This window comes from Oncorhynchus tshawytscha, linkage group LG08 (assembly GCF_018296145.1).
Source record: "Oncorhynchus tshawytscha isolate Ot180627B linkage group LG08, Otsh_v2.0, whole genome shotgun sequence".
NCBI classification, from domain to species: Eukaryota; Metazoa; Chordata; class Actinopteri; order Salmoniformes; family Salmonidae; genus Oncorhynchus; species Oncorhynchus tshawytscha.
The window spans coordinates 74,755,135-74,779,339 of NC_056436.1; the positions used below are offsets into that span (position 1 = coordinate 74,755,135).

Below are 24,205 nucleotides of genomic sequence, written 5' to 3' on the forward strand. Positions count from 1 at the left end.
TCTATAGTATAATACTCCACTGTTCTCTTTACTCTATGGTATAATACTCCACTGTTCTCTTTACTCTACTATGGTATAATACAGTATTCTCACTGATCCTCTGGTTCTATGGTATAAACAGTAGTTCCCACCTCGCTGTTCTCCGTACTGTAGGGTTCTATGGTAATCAGCTCTATTGAGACAGATTATCCTCCATCAGCATGCCTCACCAAACACAAGATGGAAGACCTCATGGGATGTGGAACTATCCTCAGGAAGGAGAGCTTAGACAGGGGGCAGAGGGAGGAGAGATACTAGATGGACATATTGGGAGGGATGGAAGAGAGGTGGGACAAGGGGGACAGGGAAAGGAGAGGAGATGAAAGGATAGCAGAGAGGTGAGGAGAGAGTGTAGAGGAGACGAAACGAGAGGAGAGAAGTGGATGATCGAGTGGTGGAGGAGAGGAGACGAAATGAGAGATGTGGATGATCGAGTGGTGGAGGAGAGGAGACGAAACAAGAGGAGAGAAGTGGATGATCAAGTGGTGGAAGAGAGGAGACGAAATGAGAGATGTGGATGATCGAGTGGTGGAGGAGAGGAGACGAAACGAGAGGAGAGAAGTGGATGATTGAGTGGTGGAGGAGAAGAGACAAAACGAGAGTAGAGAAGTGGATGATCAAGTGGTGGAAGAGAGGAGACGAAATGAGAGATGTGGATGATTGAGTGGTGTAGGGGAGGAGACGAAACGAGAGGAGAGAAGTGGATGATCAAGTGGTGGAAGAGAGGAGACGAAATGAGAGATGTGGATGATGGAGGAGAGGAGACGATCAGAGGAGAGAAGTGGATGATGGTGAGAGATGTGGATGATTGAGGGGGGAGGAGACGAAACGAGAGGAGAGAAGTGGATGATCAAGAGTGGTGGAAGAGAGGAGACGAAATGGATGATCAAGTGGTGGAGAGAGGAGACGAAATGAGAGATGTGGATGATTGAGTGGTGTAGGGGAGGAGACGAAACGAGAGGAGAGAAGTGGATGATCGAGTGGTGTAGGGGAGGAGACGAAACGAGAGTAGAGAAATGGATGATCGAGTGGTGTAGGGGAGGAGACGAAACGAGAGTAGAGAAATGGATGATTGAGTGGTGTAGGGGAGGAGACGAAAGTAAAACAGAGAAGAGAGGACCCTGTGCCAGCCAGAGTGGACAGATAAACAGATGTTAAGGGTCTTTAGTAACTCTGTGGGTCCCTGAGTCTCTGACCATTCCTGTCATCCTCCACCCAGAGTTACACTAACAGGACAGACATAAAACCAGGGCCTGCTCGGACACTTAGCAGTGTTCTCTCTGTCAAACGAACACTGGGTAATGAGGGAGGAGAAGGGTTTGGTACTGTACTGGCCCTGCTGTCTTTAAGGGTTTGTAGTGGTCCTGTTGTCTCTAAGGGTTTGTACTGGTCCTGCTGTCTCTAAGGGTTTGTACTGGCCTGCTGTCTCTAAGGGTTTGTACTGGCCCTGCTGTCTTTAAGGGTTTGTAGTGGTCCTGTTGTCTCTAAGGGTTTGTACTGGTCCTGCTGTCTCTAAGGGTTTGTACTGGCCTGCTGTCTCTAAGGGTTTGTACTGGTCCTGCTGTCTCTAAGGGTTTGTACTGGCCTGCTGTCTCTAAGGGTTTGTACTGGCCTGCTGTCTCTAAGGGTTTGTACTGGTCCTGCTGTCTCTAAGGGTTTGTAATGGTCCTGCTGTCTCTAAGGGTTTGGTACTGTACTGGCCCTGCTGTCTCTAAGGGTTTGTACTGGTCCTGCTGTCTCTAAGGGTTTGTACTGGTCCTGCTGTCTCTAAGGGTTTGGTACTGTACTGGCCCTGCTGTCTCTAAGGGTTTGTACTGGCCCTGCTGTCTCTAAGGGTTTGTAATGGTCCTGCTGTCTCTGACGGTTTGGTACTGGTCCTGCTGTCTCTAAGGGTTTGTACTGGTCCTGTTGTCTCTAAGGGTTTGGTACTGTACTGGTCCTGTTGTCTCTAAGGGTTTGGTACTGGTCCTGTTGTCTCTAAGGGTTTGGTACTGTACTGGCCCTGTTGTCTCTAAGGGTTTGGTACTGTACTGGTCCTGTTGTCTCTAAGGGTTTGGTACTGGTCCTGTTGTCTCTAAGGGTTTGTACTGGTCCTGCTGTCTCTAAGGGTTTGTACTGGTCCGGCTGTCTCTAAGGGTTTGGTACTGTACTGGTCCTGCTGTCTCTAAGGGTTTGGTACTGTACTGGTCCTGCTGTTTCTAAGGGTTTGGTACTGTACTGGTCCTGCTGTCTCTAAGCTCTATAACTGGAGCAGCAGACTAATGGTAGACGATCACTGATCATATCAATATGGATGATTTATTATAGCTGGCTTATCAGGTCATCATACCAGAAGAGATGAAGAGTGTGAATGGTTGAATGGTGAAACCAAGTCTTCCATTGGCTTTCTGTTGAGGTGGTGGTGCAGTTATCTTGCCTTACAAAATGGCAGTAGAAACATGACATTTACAAGAGGGAGGGAATTAATAGCAGAGCATCATGTGTACTAGTGTACTTTTTCAGTGTGACCATGGGAGTCGTCTGTTACTGTTTCTGAGTGTCCAGGTGCAAGTAGGCTAGTCTATTTCAGGGAGCGCTCCACGTAGGGTGAGTCACCATGCATTTGAAACACACAAACACACACACACACACACACACACACACACACACACACACACACACACACACACACACACACACACACACACACACACACACACACACACACACACACACACACACACACACACACACACACACACACACACACACACACACACACTCACACGTGGGCTGGAGAATGCTGTTCTTTCTACAGATGGGCAGGCCTACTGGGTAGCGGCCATCTCTGTCTGTTCCCTCCACTCCCTCTCTCGGCCCCTCCCCTTGGCCCCTCCCCTCGGCCCCTCCCCTTGGCCCCTCCCCTCGCTCCCTCTCCTCTCTATAATCTGGCCCTAGGCTTTGAACAGGTTGACAGGCTGGAGACTCAATCTGTTGGATGAATACAGAGGCACATGAGTCCTGGCCTACCCACAGACAAGGCGTAGCAGAAAATCACCCAGTCCCAGACCAGACCAGAGCAGGCCAGACCTGAGAGGGCAAAGAGAGCAGCACACTGCCAGAGCAGAGATAGCAGAGATAGAGATATGTTGTACTGTAGTGGAAAGAGAGCAGAGATAGAGATGTGTTGTACTGTAGTGGAAAGAGAGCAGAGATAGCAGAGATAGAGATGTGTTGTACTGTAGTGGAAAGAGAGCAGAGATAGAGATATGTTGTACTGTAGTGGAAAGAAAGCAGAGATATAGATGTGTTGTACTGTAGTGGAAAGAGAGCAGAGATAGCAGAGATAGAGATGTGTTGTACTGTAGTGGAAAGAGAGCAGAGATAGAGATGTGTTGTACTGTAGTGGAAAGAGAGCAGAGATAGAGATCTGTTGTACTGTAGTGGAAAGAGAGCAGAGATAGAGATGTGTTGTACTGTAGTGGAAAGAGCAGAGATAGAGATCTGTTGTACTGTAGTGGAAAGAGAGCAGAGATAGCAGAGATAGAGATGTGATGTAGTGGAGTAGAAAGAGAGCAGAGATAGCAGAGATAGAGATGTGATGTAGTAAAGATGTGTTTTCCATGCCAATATAGCCCCTTGAATTGAATTGAGAGAGCCCAGTGGAATAATTGACTCAGGGAATCATGAACACTGCTGACATGTCAGTGGAACCCAGAGGATGCATTGATTCATCTCTCCTCTCCTCGTGTCCATTCTTCAACATGTTCCACCTCTCACAGTAGACAGAATGCCCATCATGCTACCATGGTACTTACAGTTACCCTAATCTGCAGAATATATCTTGCAATGTAACATTATGTTTTCAATCAACAGGTTTTGAAAATGTGAATCTAAATACGAGAAAGTCTAACAATGTCATCTCTCCCCTCCCCCTCCTCTCTCCCCTCCCCTCCCTCCCCCCCCTCTCTCCTCCCCCCCTCACTCTCTCCCCCTCTTCCCCCCCCCTCTCCCCCCTCCTCTCCCACCCTCTTCCTCCCCCTACCTCTCTACCCCTCCTCTCCCACCCTCTTCCTCCCCCTCTCTCCCCCTCCTCTCCCACCCTCTGCCTCCCCACTCCCTCCCCCTCCTCTCTTACCCACTCTCCTCCCTCCTCCCTCTCCCCTCCCCCTCCCTCTCTCCCCCTCCTCTCTCCCCCTCTTCCTCCCCACTCCCTCCCCCTCCTCTCTTACCCACTCTCCTCCCTCCCTCCCTCCCTCTCCCCTCACTCCTCTCCTCCCCCTCATCTCTTACCCACTCTCCTCCCCCTCTCCCTCCTCCTCGCCCTCCCTCTCTCCCCCTCCTCTCCCACCCTCTTCCTCCCCACTCCCTCCCGCTCCTCTCTTACCCACTCTCCTCCCTCCTCCCTCTCCCCTCCCCCTCCCTCTCTCCCCCCTCCTCTCCCACCCTCTTCCTCCCCACTCCCTCCCCCTCCTCTCTCTACCCACTCTCCTCCCTCCCTCTCCTTCATTCCTCTCCTCTTCCTCCTCTCCCACCCTCTCTCCCCCCTCTCCCTCCTCCTCCCCCTCCCTCCACCCTCCCGCCCCCTCCTCTCCGTCTCTCCTTTTCTCTCACCACCCCCTCTCCCCCTCCCTCTCTCTCTCTCTCCGTCTTCCCACTCTCCTTCCCCCCAGTCTGTTCCCAGTTCTCTAAAGGTGTCTATGCTATCATTGGCCTCTACGACAGGAAGACGGTCAACATGCTGATGTCGTTCTGCGGGGCGCTGCACGTGTGTTTCGTCACGCCTTCCTTCCCCATCGAGACGGCCAACCAGTTTGTGATCCAGCTGAGACCCGAGCTACAGGACACTCTGGTGGGGGTCATAGACCACTACGGATGGACCAAGTTCGTCTACATGTACAGTTCTGACTCTGGTGAGTAGAGGGGTCAAAGGTCAAATTATGTATTCACTGAATAGTGTCTGCATGTGAATGAATAGCTGTACAGTTGGCCTGGTTCTTCTGTCAACATAGTTGCTGGGACCATGCTGAAAAGGACAATGTAAAGGGAAATATCAGTGCCAGCTCAGTAGAGTTCTGGTTGGCCCTATAGTGTAAAAAGGGCATATCAACATGACAATGGTGCACAAATATAAGACATAACAGAACATATGCCATTTAGCAGAAACATACAGGCATACGATTATCCTGGCACTGCAAGCTGTACCAGCTGAGCTACAGAGGACCACAACATTACCATAAAGCAATACCACTGGCTGGTTTGTCAAGCTTGTCAAGGAGACCCAGTGACACGGTAGTGAAACAGAGTGATATTCAGCTGACTATCCAGGCTAATAGACAGGGGAGTTACTGGAGGGTTGGTAGGATCGCTGGGTCACAGGGTATGACGTTACAGGTGAGTTGCAGGAATAGCTTTAGAAATGGAACATGAATCTGTAAAAGCTGCTCGCTAGAGAACGTTGGACACACACACATACACACAATACACACAACACAACTCAAAGGTCCTGTCTTGTGCAAGACATCAGTCGTCATACCAACCACAGTTAGTCATGCACTGATTGCCATGGTGACAGCGGAGGGGTAAGGAGTAGCCATTGTGTCCTTTCACAATGAAAAGCCTTTTCAGCCACGACTCTAGGAAGCACCTGCATATGGAAAGTCAACACTCACACAGAGATATCGACCAGACACAGACTGAGAGAGGAAGAAGAGAGTCACACAGGGACAGTCAACACTCACACAGACATATCGACCAGACACAGACTGAGAGAGGAAGAAGAGAGTCACACAGGGACAGTCAACACTCACACAGACATATCGACCAGACACAGACTGAGAGAGGCAGAAGAGAGTCACACAGGGACAGTCAACACTCACACAGACATATCGACCAGACACAGACTGAGAGAGGAAGAAGAGAGTCACACAGGGACAGTCAACACTCACACAGACATATCGACCAGACACAGACTGAGAGAGGCAGAAGAGAGTCACACAGGGACAGTCAACACTCACACAGACATATCGACCAGACACAGACTGAGAGAGGCAGAAGAGAGTCACACAGGGACAGTCAACACTCACACAGACATATCGACCAGACACAGACTGAGAGAGGAAGAAGAGAGTCACACAGGGACAGTCAACACTCACACAGACATATCGACCAGACACAGGAAGAAGAGAGGAAGAAGAGAGTCACACAGGGACAGTCAACACTCACACAGACATATCGACCAGACACAGACTGAGAGAGGAAGAAGAGAGTCACACAGGGACAGTCAACACTCACACAGACATATCGACCAGACACAGACTGAGAGAGGAAGAAGAGTCACATAGGGACAGTCAACACTCACACAGACATATCGACCAGACACAGACTGAGAGAGGAAGAAGAGTCACATAGGGACAGTCAACACTCACACAGACATATCGACCAGACACAGACTGAGAGAGGAAGAAGAGAGTCACACAGGGACAGTCAACACTCACACAGACATATCGACCAGACACAGACTGAGAGAGGAAGAAGAGAGTCACACAGGGACAGTCAACACTCACACAGACATATCGACCAGACACAGACTGAGAGAGGAAGAAGAGTCACATAGGGACAGTCAACACTCACACAGACATATCGACCAGACACAGACTGAGAGAGGAAGAAGAGTCACATAGGGACAGTCAACACTCACACAGACATATCGACCAGACACAGACTGAGAGAGGAAGAAGAGAGTCACACAGGGACAGTCAACACTCACACAGACATATCGACCAGACACAGACTGAGAGAGGAAGAAGAGAGTCACACAGGGACAGTCAACACTCACACAGACATATCGACCAGACACAGACTGAGAGAGGAAGAAGAGAGTCACACAGGGACAGTCAACACTCACACAAACATATCGACCAGACACAGACTGAGAGAGGAAGAAGAGAGTCACACAGGGACAGTCAACACTCACACAGACATATCGACCAGACACAGACTGAGAGAGGAAGAAGAGAGTCACACAGGGACAGTCAACACTCACACAGACATATCGACCAGACACAGACTGAGAGAGGAAGAAGAGTCACATAGGGACAGTCAACACTCACACAGACATATCGACCAGACACAGACTGAGAGAGGCAGAAGAGAGTCACACAGGGACAGTCAACACTCACACAGACATATCGACCAGACACAGACTGAGAGAGGCAGAAGAGAGTCACACAGGGACAGTCAACACTCACACAGACATATCGACCAGACACAGACTGAGAGAGGAAGAAGAGAGTCACACAGGGACAGTCAACACTCACACAGACATATCGACCAGACACAGACTGAGAGAGGCAGAAGAGAGTCACACAGGGACAGTCAACACTCACACAGACATATCAACCAGACACAGACTGAGAGAGGCAGAAGAGAGTCACACAGGGACAGTCAACACTCACACAGACATATCGACCAGACACAGACTGAGAGAGGAAGAAGAGAGTCACACAGGGACAGTCAACACTCACACAGACATATCGACCAGACACAGGAAGAAGAGAGGAAGAAGAGAGTCACACAGGGACAGTCAACACTCACACAGACATATCGACCAGACACAGACTGAGAGAGGAAGAAGAGAGTCACACAGGGACAGTCAACACTCACACAGACATATCGACCAGACACAGACTGAGAGAGGAAGAAGAGAGTCACACAGGGACAGTCAACACTCACACAGACATATCGACCAGACACAGACTGAGAGAGGAAGAAGAGTCACATAGGGACAGTCAACACTCACACAGACATATCGACCAGACACAGACTGAGAGAGGAAGAAGAGAGTCACACAGGGACAGTCAACACTCACACAGACATATCGACCAGACACAGACTGAGAGAGGAAGAAGAGAGTCACACAGGGACAGTCAACACTCACACAGACATATCGACCAGACACAGACTGAGAGAGGAAGAAGAGAGTCACACAGGGACAGTCAACACTCACACAAACATATCGACCAGACACAGACTGAGAGAGGAAGAAGAGAGTCACACAGGGACAGTCAACACTCACACAGACATATCGACCAGACACAGACTGAGAGAGGAAGAAGAGAGTCACACAGGGACAGTCAACACTCACACAGACATATCGACCAGACACAGACTGAGAGAGGAAGAAGAGAGTCACACAGGGACAGTCAACACTCACACAGACATATTGACCAGACACAGACTGAGAGAGGCAGAAGAGAGTCACACAGGGACAGTCAACACTCACACAGACATATCGACCAGACACAGGAAGAAGAGAGTCACACAGGGACAGACAACACTCACACAGACATATCGACCAGACACAGACTGAGAGAGGAAGAAGAGAGTCACACAGGGACAGTCAACACTCACACAGACATATCGACCAGACACAGACTGAGAGAGGAAGAAGAGAGTCACACAGGGACAGTCAACACTCACACAGACATATCGACCAGACACAGGAAGAAGAGAGTCACACAGGGACAGACAACACAAACACAGACATAATGATATATGACACGGAGGAGAGAGTTGAAGGTGTCTACCGTCTCTAATTTCGGTACACACTGCCCGTGTCCGGGTATTTGAAAAGCACATGTTTTAGTGACTTGCTTTTCAGTGCAAACACACCCAGAGAAAAAAATGATGCACCTGTTCACACCAGGTGTGTTTTACCTCCCGTCCCTCCCCCTCTCACGCCTCCTCTCCCCTCTAGCCTACCCATAATGCTGTGCCATCTGTCCAAGGTGTTTAGTGTTTCAGAGCATAACTGTCAAGCTACACAAAACTATCTGCATAAGCTGGCTGTGTGTGTGTGTTTGTGTGTGTGTGTGTGTGTGTGTTGTGACTGCTGAGTGATGTGACAATCTTTGAAATAAAGCCAGATAAATGCCAACTGTGAGACCTTGGTAAACTGTCACTCTGTCAGTCTGGCTGGACACATAACAGGACTGTGACAGAGGTGATTGGTCCTTGTGATGCATAGTAGCCATGATAGTTAGAGCAACTACTCATGTCCAATGATCCCTTCATCGGCCAGTGAGGGACTGCAGGGCCATTAACCCTGCTGTTTGTATGTTGTTGTGTGGGTTTGTGTGTGTGTATGTGTGACTAACCCTGCTGTTTGTATGTTGGTGTGTGGGTTTGTGTGTTTGTATGTGTGACTAACCCTGCTGTTTGTATGTTCGTGTGTGGGTTTGTGTGTTTGTATGTGTGACTAACCCTGCTGTTTGTATGTTGGTGTGTGGGTTTGTGTGTTTGTATGTGTGATTAACCCTGCTGTTTGTATGTTGGTGTGTGGGTTTGTGTGTTTGTATGTGTGATTAACCCTGCTGTTTGTATGTTGTTGTGTGGGTTTGTGTGTTTGTATGTGTGACTAACCCTGCTGTTTGTATGTTGTTGTGTGGGTTTGTGTGTTTGTATGTGTGATTAACCCTGCTGTTTGTCAAATCAAATCAAATCAAATTTTATTTGTCACATAACATGGTTAGCAGATGTTAATGCGAGTGTAGCGAAATGCTTGTGCAAACACAAGCATTTGTGTTTTTGTGTGTGTGTATGTGTGATTAACCCTGCTGTTTGTATGTTGTTGTGTGGGTTTGTGTGTGATTAACCCTGCTGTTTGTATGTTGTTGTGTGGGTTTGTGTGTTTGTATGTGTGATTAACCCTGCTGTTTGTATGTTGTTGTGTGGGTTTGTGTGTGATTAACCCTGCTGTTTGTATGTTGTTGTGTGGGTTTGTGTGTTTGTATGTGTGATTAACCCTGCTGTTTGTATGTTGGTGTGTGGGTTTGTGTGTGATTAACCCTGCTGTTTGTATGTTGTTGTGTGGGTTTGTGTGTTTGTATGTGTGATTAACCCTGCTGTTTGTATGTTGTTGTGTGGGTTTGTGTGTGATTAACCCTGCTGTTTGTATGTTGTTGTGTGGGTTTGTGTGTTTGTATGTGTGATTAACCCTGCTGTTTGTATGTTGTTGTGTGGGTTTGTGTGTGATTAACCCTGCTGTTTGTATGTTGTTGTGTGGGTTTGTGTGTGATTAACCCTGCTGTTTGTATGTTGTTGTGTGGGTTTGTGTGTTTGTATGTGTGATTAACCCTGCTGTTTGTATGTTGTTGTGTGGGTTTGTGTGTGATTAACCCTGCTGTTTGTATGTTGTTGTGTGGGTTTGTGTGTTTGTATGTGTGATTAACCCTGCTGTTTGTATGTTGTTGTGTGGGTTTGTGTGTGATTAACCCTGCTGTTTGTATGTTGTTGTGCGGGTTTGTGTGTGATTAACCCTGCTGTTTGTATGTTGTTGTGTGGGTTTGTGTGTTTGTATGTGTGATTAACCCTGCTGTTTGTATGTTGTTGTGTGGGTTTGTGTGTGATTAACCCTGCTGTTTGTATGTTGTTGTGTGGGTTTGTGTGTTTGTATGTGTGATTAACCCTGCTGTTTGTATGTTGTTGTGTGGGTTTGTGTGTTTGTATGTGTGATAAACCCTGCTGTTTGTATGCTGTTGTGTGGGTTTGTGTGTTTGTATGTGTGATTAACCCTGCTGTTTGTATGTTGTTGTGTGGGTTTGTGTGTGATTAACCCTGCTGTTTGTATGTTGTTGTGCGGGTTTGTGTGTTTGTATGTGTGATAACAACATACAAACAGCAGGGTTAATCACACATACAAACACACAAACCCACACAACAACATACAAACAGCAGGGTTTGTGTGGGTTTGTGTGTTTGTATGTGTGATTAACCCTGCTGTTTGTATGTTGTTGTGTGGGTTTGTGTGTTTGTATGTGTGATTAACCCTGCTGTTTGTATGTGTGATTAACCCTGCTGTTTGTATGTTGTTGTGTGGGTTTGTGTGTGTGCATGTGTGGCGTGTATGTATGTGTGTGTAAGGTCAATATCCCCCCCGTAGTAATTGAGTGATGGAATTGAGGGTTCTGGAATCCATATCATCATCCATATTGCCTCCTGTTGCCTGGATACTATTCTCCAGTTGTGTGTCCAAAGGGTTATTTTAAGCCTGTAAGAAAAACATGTGTTTGTGTGATTATAGTGTGTGTGTTTCTTCTGGTAGGGTGTGTGTGTATGTGTCTGTGTGCCTGCAGGTCTTCAGGCCGTTGTAGATGGCACTTTGTTCCTTATCACAGGGCTAAATAGAGATATGCAGACAGGCATCTTTGTCAGTGTAGATGAAAGCAGTCTGTGTTTAGTCCCTAGGAGGGCTCTGCCTCCTTGGTATGCTGATTGGGAGATTCTCCATCCATTGGTATGTAGGGCTGGTTGTGGATTAAAGTTGAAAGCCTGGGGGAGAGACTTACATAGCCATACATGTATGTATACCTGTACATTCTGTGTGTCATTGCAGGTTTTCCTGTTGCTCACATTTCAGCACCTTGGCATTCAAAAAGACTCGTTGTTTATTTCATATTACCATCTGTCTACACAGATCAAAAAGCTTTATGGTCTAATACATTTACAACTTCTCTTTAAGTGCTTTAGCTGGAGAGATGGTCTGCGTCACAAATGGCACCCTATTTCCTAAAGTAGTGCACAATAAAAGGAGTGGGGACGCAACACGACGGAAAGCAAGGATACATCTCTCTGAGTTTTGCCATTTTCTTGCAGTCGCAGGGATTTTAATACTATTTTCACCCACGATAACACCTGTGTAGATGTGCTATTAAGCAACTGTCAGTAACTAAAGAAATGTAAATGTCCATTAAAACCCTCATAAATGATATTTACAAAATGGTCCTTCAAAAAAAAGTTAATATTCTCTCTCTCCCTCGCTCTCACTCTCTCTCTCTCCCCTCTCTCGCACTCTCTTGCTCTCTCCTCTCTCTCGTTCTCTTGCTCTCTCCCCCTGCTCTCTCTACTCTCTCTCTGCTCTCTCTCCCCCTGCTCTCTCTTGGTCTCCCTACTCACTCTACCCTCTCGCTCTCCCTGCTCTCTCTCTCTTGCTCTCCCTACTCTCTCTACCCTCTTGCTCTCCCTGCTCTCTCTCTCTTGCTCTCCCTGCTCTCTCTCCCCTCTCGCACTCTCTTGCTCTCTCCTCTCTCTCGTTCTCTTGCTCTCTCCCCCTGCTCTCTCTCTCTTGCTCTCCCTACTCTCTCTACCCTCTCGCTCTCCCTACTCTCTCTCTCTTGCTCTCCCTGCTCTCTCTATCCTCTCGCTCTCCCTACTCTCTCTACCTTCTCGCTCCCCCTGCTCTCCCTCTCTTGCTCTCCCTGCTCTCTCTACCCTCTCGCTCTCCCTACTCTCTCTCTCTTGCTCTCCCTGCTCTCTCTCTCAATCTGCTCTCTCTACCCTCTCTCTCCCCCTGCTCTCTCTCCCCCTGCTCTCTCTTGCTCTCCCTACTCTCTCTACCCTCTCGCTCTCCCTGCTCTCTTCTCCCACGTGTCGGTACCTCCATGTGTTAGTCAAGTTAGTTCTTATGAGGGCCAGATTCCAACAGAAAGTTGAGCAGGAAAATATAGTGTTTTCTGTCTGAAACTATACCTTGAAACAGAGGAGTTGACAGTTGTTCTGAAACTAACCATTCTGAAACAGAGGAGTTGGCCATGGTCCTGAAACCAACCACTCTGAAACAGAGGAGTTGGCCATGGTCCTGAAACGAACCACTCTGAAACACAGGAGTTGGCCATGGTCCTGAAACGAACCATTCTAAAACAGAGGAGTTGACAGTGGTCCTGAAACGAACCACTCTGAAACAGAGGAGTTGGCCATGGTCCTGAAACTAACCACTCTGAAACAGAGGAGTTGACAGTGGTCCTGAAACTAACCACTCTGAAACAGAGGAGTTGGCAGTGGTATACAGAGGAGTTGACAGTTGTCCTGAAACTAACCACTCTAAAACAGAGGAGTTGGCCATGGACCTGAAACAAACCACTCTGAAACAGAGGAGTTGACAGTGGTCCTGAAACTAACCACTCTGAAACAGAGGAGTTGGCCATGGACCTGAAACGAACCACTCTGAAACAGAGGAGTTGACAGTGGTCCTGAAACTAACCACTCTGAAACAGAGGAGTTGACAGTTGTCCTGAAAATAACCACTCTGAAACAGAGTTGGCAGTGGTAAACAGAGGAGTTGACAGTTGTCCTGAAACTAACCACTCTGAAACAGAGGAGTTGACAGTTGTCCTGAAATGAACCACTCTGAAACAGAGGAGTTGACAGTGGTCCTGAAACTAACCACTCTGAAACAGAGGAGTTGGCAGTGGTAAACAGAGGAGTTGACAGTGGTCCTGAGTAGAAGCTCCCTTTATGGTGTTCTCTGCTGTACATAGCAATCAATAGTTTGTGACTGGCTGCTGGGTTTGAAACCAGGTCTTCTGAACACAATAGGACTGTATTAGCCCACTGAACTAAAGCCTAGCCACACTATCCCTCTACTTCTTAGTTTTTCGTTCAGATTTTGTGATTTATATTCATCCATTTTAGCCGTAGTAAAGTTGCTATTAATCTCCAGTTGTCATGTAGGTATCGACCCTGACATAAAGACAAGACAGGCACCATGAATAGTGTAGATCGGGTGGATCAAGGCAGCATCTGTCTGTAGTAAATTGGCATGACATTTTAGTCATTTAGCAGACACTTATCTAGAGCTACTTACAGTTAGTGCATTGATCTGAAGAGAACTAGGTGGGACAACCACATATCTCAGTCATAGCAAGTACATTCTTCCTGAATAAAGTAGCTATCAGTAGAGTCAGAGCTAGAAAGGGGAGGGGGAGGGGGGTGAAGTGGATTAAAGGAGGGAGACACTGTGGAGTTGTCAACCATGATGGAGAGATCTTTGAGTGGGCATACCCTCCCCGGGGGGGAAGAGAAGCTCCGTCTTGTCGAAGTTGAGCTTGAGGTGGTGGGCCGACATCCAACTTGAGATATCAAGTGTCACAAACCCCCTTAAAACCGCTTCTCAACCTGTCCTCTAAACCATCCAATGGAGCCAGACAACTATCACCTTTCACCATAACTCTGACTAGTTAGACAGCCAGACATCTATCACTTTTCACCATAACTCTGGCTATGGCTAGTTAGACAGCCAGACATCTATCACCTTTCACCATAACTCTGACTAGTTAGACAGCCAGACATCTATCACCTTTCACCATAACTCTGACTAGTTAGTCAGCCAGACATCTATCACCTTTCACCATAACTCTGACTAGTTAGTCAGCCAGACATCTTTCACCATAACTCTGACTAGTTAGTCAGCCAGACATCTTTCACCATAACTCTGACTAGTTAGACAGCCAGACATCTATCACCTTTCACCATAACTCTGACTAGTTAGACAGCCAGACATCTATCACCTTTCACCATAACTCTGACTAGTTAGACAGCCAGACATCCATCACCTTTCACCATAACTCTGACTAGTTAGTCAGCCAGACATCTTTCACCATAACTCTGACTAGTTAGACAGCCAGACATCCATCACATTTCACCATAACCCTGACTAGTTAGACAGCCAGACATCTATCACCTTTCACCATAACTCTGACTAGTTAGACAGCCAGACATCTATCACCTTTCACCATAACTCTGACTGGTTAGTCAGCCAGACATCCATCACTTTTCACCATAACTCTGACTAGTTAGTCAGCCAGACATCTTTCACCATAACTCTGACTAGTTAGACAGCCAGACATCTATCACCTTTCACCATAACTCTGACTAGTTAGACAGCCAGACATCTATCACCTTTCACCATAACTCTGACTAGTTAGACAGCCAGACATCTATCACCTTTCACCATAACTCTGACTAGTTAGTCAGCCAGACATCTATCACCTTTCACCATAACTCTGACTAGTTAGTCAGCCAGACATCTATCACCTTTCACCATAACTCTGACTAGTTAGACAGCCAGACATCTATCACCTTTCACCATAACTCTGACTAGTTAGACAGCCAGACATCTATCACCTTTCACCATAACTCTGACTAGTTAGACAGCCAGACATCCATCACCTTTCACCATAACTCTGACTAGTTAGACAGCCAGACATCCATCACCTTTCACCATAACTCTGACTAGTTAGACAGCCAGACATCCATCACCTTTCACCATAACTCTGACTAGTTAGACAGCCAGACATCCATCACCTTTCACCATAACTCTGACTAGTTAGACAGCCAGACATCTATCACCTTTCACCATAACTCTGACTAGTTAGTCAGCCAGACATCTATCACCTTTCACCATAACTCTGACTAGTTAGTCAGCCAGACATCTATCACCTTTCACCATAACTCTGACTAGTTAGACAGCCAGACATCTATCACCTTTCACCATAACTCTGACTAGTTAGACAGCCAGACATCTATCACCTTTCACCATAACTCTGACTAGTTAGACAGCCAGACATCTATCACCTTTCACCATAACTCTGACTAGTTAGACAGCCAGACATCCATCACCTTTCACCATAACTCTGACTAGTTAGACAGCCAGACATCCATCACCTTTCACCATAACTCTGACTAGTTAGACAGCCAGACATCCATCACCTTTCACTATAACTCTGACTAGTTAGACAGCCAGACATCTATCACCTTTCACCATAACTCTGACTAGTTAGTCAGCCAGACATCTATCACCTTTCACCATAACTGACTAGTTAGACAGCCAGACATCTATCACCTTTCACCATAACTCTGACTAGTTAGACAGCCAGACATCCATCACCTTTCACCATAACTCTGACTAGTTAGACAGCCAGACATCTTTCACCTTTCACCATAACTCTGACTAGTTAGTCAGCCAGACATCTATCACCTTTCACCATAACTCTGACTAGTTAGTCAGCCAGACATCCATCACCTTTCACCATAACTCTGACTAGTTAGTCAGCCAGACATCTATCACCTTTCACCATAACTCTGACTAGTTAGACAGCCAGACATCCATCACCTTTCACCATAACTCTGACTAGTTAGACAGCCAGACATCCATCACCTTTCACCATAACTCTGACTAGTTAGTCAGCCAGACATCTATCACCTTTCACCATAACTCTGACTAGTTAGTCAGCCAGACATCTATCACCTTTCACCATAACTCTGACTAGTTAGACAGCCAGACATCCATCACCTTTCACCATAACTCTGACTAGTTAAACACACCAACAACCCTGCTGCAAATATGGCAGGTGAAATATGTAAAGAGGGTCATATGTATGTATCAGACATTCTCACCAAGAACAGAGGTTGCATACAAAAATGCAATTTCTGATTATTCTCTCTAGTGTAGTTGTGATTGGCTGGGTGGAATATTAGCTTAGCTTATAATGTAATTGGTGTAATTCAGTATTTGCTTCAGTAATGGCCGCCGCTCTGCTGCATGTAAAAGATTTGTTTACCTCCTGGAACAACTGTCTCTCCCCTCCCAAGAGGATTCTGATTTGTCTAACATGATACTGTGTGTTTGTGTGTGGCTCCCACACTCTTTATCTGCAGCCATGATCGATGCATTCCCTAATCGCGTCTTATTTCCTGTCCCTGGGTGTTCTCCCATGATGCTTCCTAGCCTGTTCCCCCATTATGCTTTAGATGCTTTTAGCCTATGGGGACAGCTTAATGGAGTGGCCTGGGTGTAATTGGTGCCTCTGAGGGTCTGTGTGCATTTGTGTGGATGTCTGGGTGTGTGCGTGTGTGTGCAGGGCCAGCCCTAGCCTTGAGCCTTGAGCTTTGGTTGTGGGGCCCCCACCTCGGGGCAAAACATTTTAGTGGCCCCCCTCTTGACGACGGAGAGAAAAGTTTACCTTTCATTTCCTGCAATTCTACACATTTTGCCATGGGCCGTAGAGAAAATGTTGCATATTTATAACACATTTCATGCAATTCTACTAATTTTGCTATTGTTTTAGTTTTACAGATAATTTTCTCCAATTCTAAACATTTCTTAATGACTTATGCCATGTTAATATGATATCTGAGTGAGAATTACGAACAAAATCAATAGGGACCCTCTGGACGTCAGGGCCCCTGGGCATGTGTACTGCGTGCCCGGTTAGTAGTCGGCCATGATTACTACAAGCTGGCTAGACTAATTGACTAATCTAATAAATGTTTGCTGACATGGCTAATTGAGTCACTGTCAGTGACTGACATAACAAGAGAAAAACTGCTGATGCACAAACACATTTTGAAATTGTACCTGGTGTATTCTACAATTCTTACTCTCAATAGTAAGCTGAGACCCCGTCTGAGTTCCTAAAACAATAAAAGCTTATGCCTGGGGCCGGCCCTGTGTGTGTGGTGTGTGTGTGTGTGTGTGTGTGTGTGTGTGTGTGTGTGTGTGTGTGTGTGTGTGTGTGTGTGTGTGTGTGTGTGTGTGTGTGTGTGTGTGTGTGTGTGTGTGTGTGTGTGTGTGTGTGTGTGTGCACGTGTCTGTGAGTGTGTGTTTGTGTGTGTGTGTGTGTGTGTGTGTGGAGGGATTATTCAGAGTAGCAACAAGTGCTGTAACATCATACCTGTACATGGCATCCCAGTCATCATAATGAACTATCCCTCTAGAGACGGTAATCATATATTACATTGCTGTGCTGTCAGAAAGTCGTATGATGTATAGTCCTACTGTATGTTAGCATGACAGATGTGTTACTGATGTATAGTCATACTGTATGTTAGCATGACAGATGTATTACTGATGGATAGTCCTACTGTATGTTAGCATGACAGATGTATTACTGATGGATAGTCCTACTGTATTTTAGCATGACAGATGTATTACTGATGAATAGTCCTACTGTATGTTAGCATGACAGATGTATTACTGATGGATAGTCCTACTGTATGTTAGCATGACAGATGTGTTACTGATGGATAGTCCTACTGTATGTTAGCATGACAGATGTGTTACTGATGGATAGTCCTACTGTATGTTAGCATGACAGATGTATTATTGATGGATAGTCCAGTCCAGGGCATTTTGGGAATATGATTTTGGAACACAGCCATAGTTCACCTCTAACCCCTGACCTCTGACTTTTGCCCCTGACTTGTAGGCCTGTCTGTGCTGCAGAAGGTCCTGGACACGGCTGCTGAGAGGAGCTGGCTGGTGACGTCTGTCAACGTAGAGACCATGACGGAGGCCTCATTCCTCAAGGTGTTTCAAGACCTGGACAAGAGGAAGGAGGGACAGATCATCATTGACTGTGAGACATGACAGATCCTCAAAAGTTAACTGATGGATAGTCCTCACCTCCATCCTCAAAACAGGTAACGAGAGACTGATGGACTCAGTCCTCATCCTCAAAAGCATGACAGATGAGACTGATGGACTCACCTCATCCTCAAAACGGTAATATGAGACTGGAACTCAGCTCATCCTCAAAACGGTAATGACCTCTGAGACTCACCTCATCCTCAAAAATGTAACGAGACTGTAGGCCTCACTGTCCTCAAAAGGTCATGAGAGACTGAGAGACTCACCTCATCCTCAAAACGGTAACTGAGAGACTGAGAGACTCACTTCATCCTCAAAAAGGTAATGAGACTGAGATTCTCACCTCATCTTCAAAACAATAACGGTGTTTGAGACTCACCTCATCCTTAAAAGGAGGAGACTCACCTCATCCTCAAAACTGATAACGAGAGACTGAAAGACTCACCTCATCCTCAAAAGGTAACGAGAGACTGAGAGACTCACCTCATCCTCAAAACGGTAACGAGAGACTGAGAGACTCACCTCATCCTCAAAAAGGTAATGAGAGACTGAGAGACTCACCTCCATCCTCAAAAAGGTAATGAGAGACTGAGAGACTCACCTCATCCTCAAAACGATAACGAGAGACTGAGAGACTCACCTCATCCTCAAAACGGTAATGAGAGACTGAGAGACTCACCTCATCCTCAAAACGGTAATGAGCGACTGAGACTCACCTCATCCTCAAAAATGTAACGAGAGACTGAGTGACTCACCTCATCCTCAAAAAGGTCATGAGAGACTGAGAGACTCACCTCATCCTCAAAACGGTAACGAGAGACTGAGAGACTCACTTCATCCTCAAAAAGGTAATGAGACTGAGATTCTCACCTCATCTTCAAAACAATAACGAGAGTTTGAGACTCACCTCATCCTTAAAAAGGTAATGAGAGACTCACCTCATCCTCAAAACGATAACGAGAGACTGAGAGACTCACCTCATCCTCAAAAAGGGAACGAGAGACTGAGAGACTCACCTCATCCTCAAAACGATAACGAGAGACTGAGAGACTCACCTCATCCTCAATAAGGTAATGAGAGACTGAGAGACTCACCTCATCCTCAAAAAGGTAATGAGAGACTGAGAGATTGAGCCAGTCATCTCCATCGCTAGTATTGGGCTAGTATTGGGCTAGTAATGGGCTAGTAATGGGCTAGTATTGGGCTAGTAATGGGCTAGTAATGGGATAGTATTGGGCTAGTAATGGGCTAGTAATGGGCTAGTATTGGGCTAGTAATGGGCTAGTAATGGGCTAGTAATGGGCTAGTAATGGGCTAGTAATGGGCTAGTAATGGGCTAGTAATGGGCTAGTAATGGGCTAGTATTGGGCTAGTAATGGGCTAGTAATGGGCTAGTAATGGCAAAAATGGCAAGCAGTGGTCCATGATTCGGCTGCCATACATAAGCCATAACTTTGACAGATCTGGGTCAGCCAGAACTGGATTCACATAAATGCTGTGTGAATTAAAAAAGTGGGCCTGATATGTGCCATCGTAATTTTGCTTTCTGTGAATTACCATAAATCCAGACATTTAAAAAAGCATTGCTCTGTTGCACGTGTGACATAATTTAAATAAATACCACATAACCAGCAAAAAGAGGGGAGGGAGAAAGACAGAGAGTAATAACAAGAGATAGAAGAGAAGGTAAAAGAGGCAGGTTGATGTTTATTGTCAAGAAATCTTCCGCTTGATAGGCCAGCTGTAAAGTCAAAATGGGCTTTTTCATAAAAATGTGTAAAAACAAAAATGACCTTTTTGGTTGTTATTTAAGGTTAAGGTTAGGCATTAGGGTTAGAAGTGTGGTTCAGGTTAGGGTTAAGGTAAGGGTTAGGTTAGGGTTTCAGACTTTATGACTTTCTGGTTGTGCCACAGTGACTACTTTGTAGAGCTGCCTCCAGGGCATGATTCCTGACAATAAAGGCCAACCTGTGGAAGAGATGATCCTCCCAGGCAGTGGTCCGGTGTAGTTTATTAGTCTCAGTGTATTACAGACAGGAGATATAGATACGGTTAGGTTGACATTTGGAGCTGAAGAGAAACACTTACTCTCCATGCTACTGCTGCCTGGGAAGGGTGTATCCCGGCATAGCAATTAATGACACACACACACACACACACACACACACACACACACACACTGGGATGCCCTTAATGATACATGCACACACGCTCACACACAAACACACACGCACCACTACCCCACTCACTCCCCCATACTTATGCATCCTTCCCCCTCCCACACACAGATACACACAGAAAGAACAGAGACCTCTATCCCCTCTCTCTCCTCCAACGCTTGGCTCTAGCTGTGTGAAGGCAGTGTCTGGTGTGTGAGTGTGTGTGAGTGTTATTGATGACCTGGTGTCCACACTTAAGGTAGTTGCATCACTTCTCACCAGTTTACAGCAGCTGAGCCACAGCAGTTCTCCGCTCAGACAGACTCCATCCATCACAGAGGTCTGCACCCTGCTCTATAGAAGCCTGTTTGTTATACACACGCACAGGGACCCACACGTGCACACACAGACACATACACGTATGCAGGCACCCAAATGTTAGCATGAACATATCATTCCAAAATCATGCGCGTTAATATGGAGTTGGTCTCTCCTTCGCTGCTATAACAGCCTCCACTCTTCTGGGAAGACTTTCCATTAGATGTTGGAACATTGCTGCTATAACAGCCTCCAGTCTTCTGGGAAGACTTTCCAATAGATGTTGGAACATTGCTGCTATAACAGCCTCCACTCTTCTGGGAAGACTTTCCATTAGATGTTGGAACATTGCTGCTATAACAGCCTCCAGTCTTCTGGGAAGACTTTCCAATAGATGTTGGAACATTGCTGCTATAACAGCCTCCACTCTTCTGGGAAGACTTTCCACTAGATGTTGGAACATTGCTGCTATAACAGCCTCCACTCTTCTGGGAAGGCTTTCCACTAGACATTGGAACATTGCTGCTATAACAGCCTCCACTCTTCTGGGAAGGCTTTCCACTAGATGTTGGAACATTGCTGCTATAACAGCCTCCACTCTTCTGGGAAGGCTTTCCACTAGACATTGGAACATTGCTGCTATAACAGCCTCCACTCTTCTGGGAAGGCTTTCCACTAGACATTGGAACATTGCTGCTATAACAGCCTCCACTCTTCTGGGAAGACTTTCCAATAGATGTTGGAACATTGCTGCTATAACAGCCTCCACTCTTCTGGGAAGACTTTCCAATAGATGTTGGAACATTGCTGCTATAACAGCCTCCACTCTTCTGGGAAGACTTTCCACTAGATGTTGGAACATTGCTGCTATAACAGCCTCCACTCTTCTGGGAAGGCTTTCCACTAGATGTTGGAACATTGCTGCTATAACAGCCTCCACTCTTCTGGGAAGACTTTCCAATAGATGTTGGAACATTGCTGCTATAACAGCCTCCACTCTTCTGGGAAGGCTTTCCACTAGACATTGGAACATTGCTGCTATAACAGCCTCCACTCTTCTGGGAAGTCTTTCCACTAGACATTGGAACATTGCTGCTATAACAGCCTCCACTCTTCTGGGAAGGCTTTCCACTAGACATTGGAACATTGCTGCTATAACAGCCTCCACTCTTCTGGGAAGGCTTTCCACTAGACATTGGAACATTGCTGCTATAACAGCCTCCACTCTTCTGGGAAGACTTTCCAATAGATGTTGGAACATTGCTGCTATAACAGCTTCCACTCTTCTGGGAAGACTTTCCAATAGATGTTGGAACATTGCTGCTATAACAGCCTCCACTCTTCTGGGAAGACTTTCCACTAGATGTTGGAACATTGCTGCTATAACAGCCTCCACTCTTCTGGGAAGGCTTTCCACTAGACATTGGAACATTGCTGCTATAACAGCCTCCACTCTTCTGGGAAGGCTTTCCACTAGACCTTGGAACATTGCTGCTATAACAGCCTCCACTCTTCTGGGAAGACTTTCCAATAGATGTTGGAACATTGCTGCTATAACAGCCTCCACTCTTCTGGGAAGACTTTCCAATAGATGTTGTAACATTGCTGCTATAACAGCCTCCACTCTTCTGGGAAGACTTTCCAATAGATGTTGGAACATTGCTGCGGGGACTTGCTTCCATTCAGCCACAAGCATTAGTGAGGTCGGCAATGATGTTGGGTGATTATGCCTGGCTCGATGTTGGGCGATTAGGCCTGGCTCGATGTTGGGCGATTAGGCCTGGCTCGATGTTGGGCGATTAGGCCTGGCTCGATGTTGGCGTTTCAGTTCAGCCCGAAGGTGTTTGATGGAGTTGTAATGCAGTCAAGTTCTTCCACACCGATCTCGACAAACCATTTCTTTATGGACCTTGCTTTGTCCACAGGGGCATTGTCATGCTGAAACAGGAAAGGGCCTTCCCCAAACTGCTGCCACAAAGTTGGAAGCACAGAATCGTCTTGAATGTTATGGTATGCTGTAGTATTAAGATTTCCCTTTACTGGAACTAATGGGCCTAGCATGAACCATGAAAAACAGCCCCAGACCGTTGTTCCTTCTTCAACAAACTTTACAGTTGGCCCTATGCATTGGGGCAGGTAGTGTTCTCCTGGCATCCACCAAACCCAGACTCATCCGTCAGACTGTGAGATAGTGTAGCATGATTCATCACGACAGAGAACGTGTTTCCACTGCTTCAATGGCGGCAAACATTACACCACTCCAGCCGACACTTGGCATTGACATGGTGATCTTAGGCTTGTGTGCGGCTGCTCGGCCACAGAAACCCATTTCATGAAGCTCCTGATGAACAGTTATTGTGCTGATGTTGCTCCCCAGTGTCTTGGGTATCAGTATCTCTAGGCCTCGTGCCTCTCCATCATCTTCTCCCAGTCTTGGGTATCAGTGTCTCTAGGCCTCGTGCCTCTCCATCATCTTCTCCCAGTCTTGGGTATCAGTGTCTCTAGGCCTCGTGCCTCTCCATCATCTTCTCCCAGTCTTGGGTATCAGTGTCTCTAGGCCTCGTGCCTCTCCATCATCTTCTCCCAGTCTTGGGTATCAGTGTCTCTAGGCCTCGTGCCTCTCCATCATCTTCTCCCAGTCTTGGGTATCAGTGTCTCTAGGCCTCGTGCCTCTCCATCATCTTCTCCCAGTCTTGGGTATCAGTGTCTCTAGGCCTCGTGCCTCTCCATCATCTTCCCCAGTCTTGGGTATCAGTGTCTCTAGGCCTCGTGCCTCTCCATCATCTTCCCCAGTCTTGGGTATCAGTGTCTCTAGGCCTCGTGCCTCTCCATAATGTTTCCCCAGTCTTGGGTATCAGTGTCTCTAGGCCTCGTGCCTCTCCATAATTTTTCCCCAGTCTTGGGTATCAGTGTCTCTAGGCCTCGTGCCTCTCCATAATTTTTCCCCAGTCTTGGGTATCAGTGTCTCTAGGCCTCGTGCCTCTCCTCACCGGAGGCTACATTGCGCTGCAGGACATGCCTTGTGCTAGGGTCACCCTTAATATCTAATGCAACTGTCTGCCATGCCTTCCAGTCTGCTACACACACACACACACACACACACACACACACACACAGGATATGAACGTGTGGGAGACTCTCAGAAGAAGAAAATATGTTGGGAATATGTGAGGTCATGTAAATTCCATGATCAGTTACATACCCCACTCTATATGTCAGTTACAGAACCCCCACTCTATATGTCAGTAACAGAACCCCCACTCTATATGTCAGTTACAGAACCCCCACTCTATATGTCAGTTACAGAACCCCCACTCTATATGTCAGTTACAGAACCCCCACTCTATCTGTCAGTTACAGAACCCCCACTCTATATGTCAGTTACAGAACCCCCAGTCTATATGTCAGTTACAGAACCCCCACTCTATCTGTCAGTTACAGAACCCCCACTCTATCTGTCAGTTACTGAACCCCCACTCTATATGTCAGTTACAGAACCCCCACT

The 24,205-nt window shown here is 46.7% G+C and overlaps 1 protein-coding gene across 1 annotated transcript in view; it reads left to right on the forward strand.

Annotated features, from left to right (window-relative positions):
• LOC112257066 (glutamate receptor 1-like) overlaps nt 1-24,205 on the forward strand; it is a 212,099-nt gene that overhangs the window by 61,215 nt on the left and 126,679 nt on the right. The window contains exons 3-5 of the mRNA XM_042325960.1: nt 4,692-4,931; nt 18,063-18,219; nt 18,773-18,800. Of these exons, the coding sequence (XP_042181894.1) occupies nt 4,692-4,931; nt 18,063-18,219; nt 18,773-18,800 (425 nt within the window). The remainder of the gene's footprint in view (nt 1-4,691; nt 4,932-18,062; nt 18,220-18,772; nt 18,801-24,205) is intronic.